A 7,482-nucleotide genomic window follows, 5' to 3' on the forward strand; every position below is an offset into this window, starting at 1 on the left:
GGGATAGGAGATGGCCAGGCACAGGTCCTGTAACATCCTGAGCTGGTCACCCTGGGTTAGGATCAGCCTGGAGGCTTTGTTAGAGCCTTCCCCAGAAAGCTTGAAACAGCTTTTTGACTTCTCTTCCCCCATCCTCCACAATAACTTGAAATCATTTCTTAGTGCTTTCCCTCTAAAATAACCTTATATTTAACTACTTTTTGTGTGTATACGTACATATGTATATGTATTTATTAACTTTATGCTATATATTTAAATGCACTTGTCTCCCCATCAGAATACACATGTGATTGAATATAACCCCTTGTAATAGGGGTTGTTTTATTCTTCATACTTGTATCCCCAGCACCTAGCACAGGGTTTAGTACACAGTAGGTGTTTAATGAATGCTGGCCGATTTGATAGCTGGATTTACTGATTCTCCTCTAGAAGCTGCAGCTGGTGCTGGCTCCCTTCCATAGCCTGGCACCTCAGGCCTCAGAGGATGGTCTCTCTGCTGACCACGTCAGCCTTCTGTCCCACTCTTTCCAGCAGCTGGACCGGATTGACTCCCTGAGTGAACAGATTTTGTTCCTGGAGGAACGGCTAGAGACCTGTAAGTGGATGGCATCTGCCTCTTCCTACCTATTTGTCCTTTCCTGCCCCCTGTCCTCAGGTAGTGAGCCTCCTAAGTGAAACCTGTCCAGACTGAGGAGACCTTTGAGCCATCCTTCGTATTTGCTGGCTCATCATCTTTTTATGTAGGGAGCCCTTTTACTCCACTTCACTGGGAGCTCCCTAAAGGCAGGGACCACTTGTGCCCTTCTCTATTTCCCTAACAGGCTTAAGTCTGCACTAGGGAACTTTAGAGAGAGAAATGCCTTCGGGTCCCTAGGGTTGATTCAGGAAGGATGCCCAGAGGAATTGGGACATTAGCTGGGATCCCTAAAGCAAAAGCAGAGTGTGAGACAAAGAGAAAAGGGGTGGGGAGAGGGAAAGGGGAAGTGTTTTGAGTCAAAGAAATAGCATTGGTACATGTTGGCTTGGAAGCAGATTTTGAGCTTACAAAAGTGATACCTGACATTATATTCTCAGGAATATATTCAGTCTGGTCCTACCCTGGCCTCAAGTCACACTGACACACCTGGTATTGCCCAACTATGAGGCCAAGCACAATATGGGAGCTGCCTAAAGCTCAGAGAGGCCAATGGATGCCTGGTAGATCAATGGCCAAATCAATGAGTATGAAGCAACTACTGTGTTCCCAGGGCCAAGTAACCTGCCGAGGGAGAGAAAAAAAGCAAAAGCATCATTTCTTCATCTAAGGGGCTTATGACAAGTCCTGCCTTGGAGACCATTGCACTGCTTTACCACTCCTGCCTTCCTAAAATACATATGGTACCCAATGTGCTTCAGGGTCACCTGTTTGTGCTGTATTGTATTGGAGACCAGAGGCAGGGAAGACCAGAGGGCTGCGGCCCCAGATGGAGAATGAAGCCTACACACGGCCTTCCTTCCTGTTCCTGGAGAGGAAGCCAGAGTACTGAGGGCCCCATTTCCTTGTTGCTAATGGTGGGGCCATGTAGGTTCTGGGTTCCTTTGCCCCCATTGACACCAGTCTCTCCTTTGCTTCTTCCCTGTGTTTAGGTTCCTGCAAGAATAAGCAGTGAGACGCCCAGCTAAGTCCAGAGGCCTCATCTGGCAGGGGGTTGAGAGCTGAGGCCCCAGAATGCAACCACAGGCAACCTGCCACATCTTTTGAGTATAAATCTCAAGCCAGAGACCACTAATCCTCTTCAAGAAAGCACTCTGAAGTCCTTCCCACAAGCAGACTCAGCAGCAGGCTGCGAGATAGCTTGTGATATTAGGATGAATTGAGACCCAGCCACTTATATCCTTCTTCATGACCCAACCTTACCACCTCCCCATTTCCCCTTTTCCCTCAGTGATGGTGGGACTTGGTTCTTCTCCCCCCACCTCCGCCACCCCAGCCTGTTTCTGGGGAGAAGACAAAAAGCCCCCCCCCATCTCAGTGTGGTTTACATATTCCCCCTAGCTTGGGGAAGGTAGGCATTATTGGCACCAAGGAGCTATGAGGTCATAGGTCAGATCAGAAGCCAGTATATCAGAGACAGTTTGGGAGAAGCAACGCTAGAACTTGGGAAAGGCAGCCATGAGAGAGTGGGGGGAAACCCTCTGACAGCAACAAGAGGGGTTTGGAGTAGGGTGCCCGAATTTAAATCCTCCTTCCACTGCCTACCGTGTAGTCTTGGCCAAGACACTTAACCAGTTTCGTCATTTATAAAAAAGGAAGAGAGGTTAAGATCCCCAGTGTTTCTTCCTGCCCCATAGCTGTTAATCCTTTAGCTCCACAAGAAGTAAGAAAGAAGAATCCTAAATTTTGAGGCAGTGTGATAGAGCATAAGGAATGCTGGAGTCAGGAGAGGCCTGGGTTCAGATCCTGCCTCTAACATGACCTAGTTATGCCACTTAATCTCTAAGATCCTCTGTTTTCCCTTCTTTAAAATAGGGATCATACATGAAGTGACCTCCTTCCTAGGGCTGTGAGGATGAAAGCAGATTATGTATACAAAACACTGTATAAACCTTCAGGTGCTATCTAAATGACAGCTATTGGAGTCATTCTCTACACATATGTGGAGATTATAGGCCCACAGTACCCTGAAGTTGCAAGGTTCCTTAGGGATTGTCCAGTCCAATCTCCCCTCCATACCACCCCAAGATGGAGCACATCCTGAGTTTCCAGCAAGAGGATGTGAGCTAATTTGTCTTTTCCACGGTGGGGATGATCTGACCCAAGCCATGCAGTATTTCCCATTCCTTGATGTAATCAAACAATCCCCCCAAAATTGTGTGACATCAAGTCAAGCGTGCAGTCTGTGTCTAAGGAGCTGGTCCTTTTTTTTTTTTCCTCTCATGTGAATCTGATCCAGTAATCAAGCTCACAACCTTGTCCCCATTTGTACTGTGACCTGAGCCAAGGGTAGGGAGACTCATCTTGAGTCTTGATTGGCCCCAACTCCAGTGATGTCCTTCCCTCAGTCCTCCTCTTAAAGCTGCTCCCTACTTGGACAGCAGCTTCTGCTTCTGGTACAACCAATGCCAAAGTCTATTCTAAGCTTGTGTGTGAGGGCAGCCCGCCCACCAGCAAAGGGATGATTCACCCATTCGTCATCCAGGACCTAGCCAAGAGCAAGCTGTCCACGGCACGAAGGTACGCAATCTCTTCCCCACTGACCTTCTGCTGCCATTCTGGTGTCTGGCTTCTAGCTTCAGGCCAGAAAGGAGGAGGGGAGGGGAGGCCCATCCCCTAACCCATCCACCCCCAACTCAGGGAAGTTAAGAGGGCAGCAATGCCCAGTGGGTAAAATAGTACAATTGTATCTCACTGCCTCCCGTGACAGATCCATCCAGAAGTAACTGGCATTTGTTTAATGCTGTGTCTAGTCTAACCTTTGTAAAAATAAAAACCAAACTGTTATCAGATTGTGATAATTGAGTGCAAATATAACTGGGAGCCTACAGCACCGTGGCACCTGGCCATGCTCACCAGGCGTTAGAAACACAGTGATTTTGTCAGTCTATTTGAAGACTAGACTGACCCACACAATGCTTTTCCTATGAAATTTGGAGCTGGGTGATAGGGAAGTGTGTGTGTGTGTGTATGTGTGTGTGTGTGTGACAGGGTGGCCTGCCTCATCCATTGTGATTTTAGGACCAAGGTTGCTTTGTGGCAAGGGGAAAAGCCCAAGCTCCTTGGAGCATGATCACTTCTACTCTACTGGACTCCAGGAAGACAGAGAAAAGTCATTCCATGCCATGCACCATCTACACTAGCTACCACTAGCTACACAGGTGTTTGCCAATAGGAACGTGGGCGTGAATATGATACAGGGAAGTATCACCAGGAAAGCCTTCCCAGTAGGAGAGCAAGATACAAATTCACTAAAGGGGACTGAGTCATTCCCTGTGCATGTGGCAAATGTTTAAGGAGCACATGCCCGGAGAGCAGATACTGAAGGCAGGCCTGGATTAGGAGTCAGGAAACCTGGGTCATCAACAACCTGCAAGACTGTCTACATCTCCTGGGCTTCTATTTCTGTCTTTAAAATGACCCAAATACTTCCTTCAAAAAGTCACTGGGAGGATAGGAGATAACAATTGAGGTTCATGTGATTCTTTCTGCTTTATAAATTTTTATTGACAACTTATTTTTTTAAACATCACCAAAGCAAAACTGATCAATACATCAACAAAAAAAAAATCTGAAATGTGTGATGTACAGCTCTTGAACCTCCTGCCTCTTCCTTCTCCAATCTCTGCTCTGGAATCCTGCTGCTTCTAGGTAATTTCATAACATTCACTTTCAATTGCTTTGTGGTCATTCTTTCCATTTATTTGTTGTCATTGGGCATATTTTCTTGGCTCTGTTTACTTCCCTCTGCATCAAATTGTGTAAATCTTTCCATGCTTCTCTGCACTCACCATTCTTATAGCACAATAGTTATATTCCATTACAATCATTCACGTACATTTTGTTTAGCCGTTCCCCTTTCTATTGGCATCTACTTTATTGCGCTAAGGACTTTACAATTATTACCTTATTTAATGCTTACATCTACCCTAGGAGGTGGGTGCTATTATTATTCCCATTTTTACTGAGGAAGAAACTGAGGCACACAGAGGTTAAATGACTTGCCTAGGGTCACACAGCTAGTACATGTCTAAGGTGGGATTTGAACTCAACTATTCCTGACTCCAGGCCTAGTGCTGTATCCATTGTGCCACCAATACACCAACAATGTATTAGTGTGCCTGTCTTCCTACAAACCCTCCAATATCATGTATTCCCATCTTTTCATTGTGTCAATTTATAGGATATGAGGCAAAATCTCAGGATTATTTTGATTTGGAGCATTATTTCATAGAGTGAGTAGTGTGCAATTCTTTTTGAGAACTGTTTATGTCTTTGACTTATCTACTGGGCAATGATTGCTTTTGGTCATTTATGTGTATAACATCTACGTGTACATCTATGTCCACATACATAGAGAAGGAAATGGCAGACCACTACCTTTGCTAAAAAAAAAATCCCAAGGGGACACGACAGAAAAACCACTTATATGTGTGTGTACATACACATACGTCTGTATATATACCTATATGCACACACATATATACTCGTGTGTGTTGTGTGTGTGTGTATACACACACACATTCTGTTAACTGTTTCTACGCTGGGTATCAAACTCATCTGAGAAATTTAGTACAAAAATTATTTTGCCCTTCCCACCACTTCCCTTTTCGTCCTTTATAAATCATTTTTGTCACAACCCTACAAGGAATGTGGTTCAAGTATTTGTCATCTCCATTTTAGAGACATGGGAAGAAGCATACCTAAGGTTACATGGCGACCTGTCAGAATTAGGACTCAAATTCAGGTCTTCTCACTCCAAGTCATCAGTGCTCTCTACCACACCATGTTGCCAGTCACTTAGGACAAAGGCTAAATGAATAATACAAATTCAATAATCAGCATGGAAGTAGTCTTCAGCCTCATAGTCTCCATAGGTTTCAGTTCCTGGGGGTTGTACCAGACCAGGTTTGTTTTTTTTTTAAAGCAATTGGGGTTAAGTAACTTGCTCAAGGTTACAAGGCCAGGTGTTTCTGCGTGGGTGCTAAGTGTCTGAGCCCGGAATCGATCTCCAGGTCATCCCAACTCTGGAGCCAGTGCTCTTACTCACTGTGCTACCTGGCCGCACCCAGACCAGGGGTTTTTAATTTAGGGGCATGTGAATCTCCAGTGTCTGTGGATTTTGGGGAAGGGGGGGAATTCATCAAGTTGGATGGGAAAAAAACTCAACATAATTGATTTCCTTTGTAATCCTATGCATTTTATTTCATGTATTTAAAAACATTTTGAGAAGGCATCTGTAGGCTTCACTAGACTGCCAAAGGAGACTGAAATAAATTATCTCAATGACTTTTCCACCAATAGTTAATGATTGTCTAATTCATTGGGATTGTGATTAGCATTAGCAGAGGAAGTTTTCAAGATGGAAATGCCTATGCTAACAAAATTATAGATTTTCCACAAAGTGACATATAAACCCAACTCTAAGACACTGGCTAAGTGTCTTACAAACAGTTGTAAACTTCTTTTGTTTCTGGTACCTGTTAAGACTGTGTCTTATAGGAAGCCAGGACATCCTAGCTAATCCCTTCTTTGCCTCTAGGCATAAATGAAATGCTTTGTCAGTTGCCACTTAAAATATTGCCTATTGTACAGCCCCAAGCTGCCAAGCCTTGTGGAACAAACTCATTAGGCACTTTTAGGTCCAGGGTCCAAGAATTTCTGTGTCTCAGTCATTAGGCGTAGAAGGTGTAAATTCATCTTCCTCCAAAAGGGATCTTGGGTTGAGGGCTGAGCATCTTGAATTTGGAAAACAGAAAGTTGTAATGGGTTATGACTTAAAGCTAGCCAAAAAAACAGAGTACGATGTTGATGGACTTTGGGGAGAAGGAGGAAGCTGAAAGCCAGGAAGGTCTCTCCCAGATCAACTCTATTACCCCAACTATGACCTATGGACATTTGGACTCCTGGCCCTGGGCTCCAGCCCATCTTCCACACAAAAAGCAATTTTTCTTAAGCTAAGATCTGATTATCATATCCCTATTCAACATACTTTAGTGGCTCCCTAGTGCTTCTAAGACCAGATATAAACTCTTCTGTTTAGTTTTCAAGGCCCTTGAAAAACTGGTCCCACCTTTTTCCCTCTTCCCACACTCCACAATCCAGACAAACTGGCCTTTCCACACACACTACACCCCATATCCTAGCTTCTCTTTTGTACTTACTTCCCTCATGCCTAGCATGTACACCTCACCTCTTCCTCAAAGAATCCCTTTTTCCCTTCAGGATAAAATTCGAACAATACTTTCTATCTTAATGAAGCCCTTTCTTATGTTCCCACCCCTGCCCCTACTCCAGCTGCTAGTGCCATCCTTCTTAAATTACTGAATTTACTTGTTTTTCTTTATATTTATTACACACATACTTATATATATACTTGTCTTCCTAGTTAAAATGTAAACCCCATTAGAGCAGGATTGTTTCATTCTTTGTATCCCCAGGGCCTGGCACATAGGACACTCCCCATAAATGTTTGCAGATTGAGCTATGATCTTCAGACTTAGGGGAGTTTTAAGCTTTCTTCCAATGCTGACTCCTATGATTCTGATAGTCTGGCATGTCTGGCTAGCTTCCTGGTAGGACTCCCTTGTCTAAGTATTGAAAGTTAAGCTTCTGCTCTTGCTTCTCCTGAGGCTTTCATCCCTTCTCTTCCTTCTAAGAAAAGTTCATCGGTGCTACCTCTTCTATGAAGGTTTCCCAGATGTGTCCACCTGCCAGCTGTGTCCTTTGAAATCTTCCTCAAGTACTTTACTCTCCCTTTTGTCCCTCTGTACAGTCTACCAGGTTTT

General features: G+C 44.3%; 1 protein-coding gene across 5 annotated transcripts in view; it reads left to right on the forward strand.

Moving 5' to 3' along the window:
- EGFL7 (EGF like domain multiple 7) overlaps positions 1-3,495 on the forward strand; it is a 29,747-nt gene extending 26,252 nt beyond the window's left edge. For all 5 annotated transcript variants that reach the window (XM_069069210.1, XM_069069208.1, XM_069069209.1 and 2 more), the window contains 2 exons: positions 430-595; positions 1,627-3,495. In XM_069069210.1, coding sequence (XP_068925311.1) covers positions 430-595; positions 1,627-1,649 — 189 coding nt within the window. In that variant the 3' untranslated portion in view covers positions 1,650-3,495. The remainder of the gene's footprint in view (positions 1-429; positions 596-1,626) is intronic.
- The last annotated feature ends 3,987 nt before the right edge of the window (positions 3,496-7,482 follow it).

The sequence above is a fragment of the Petaurus breviceps genome, unplaced genomic scaffold, assembly GCF_028583685.1.
Source record: "Petaurus breviceps papuanus isolate PSGF00001 unplaced genomic scaffold, PetGlider_PUasm1.0 90779, whole genome shotgun sequence".
NCBI classification, from domain to species: Eukaryota; Metazoa; Chordata; class Mammalia; order Diprotodontia; family Petauridae; genus Petaurus; species Petaurus breviceps.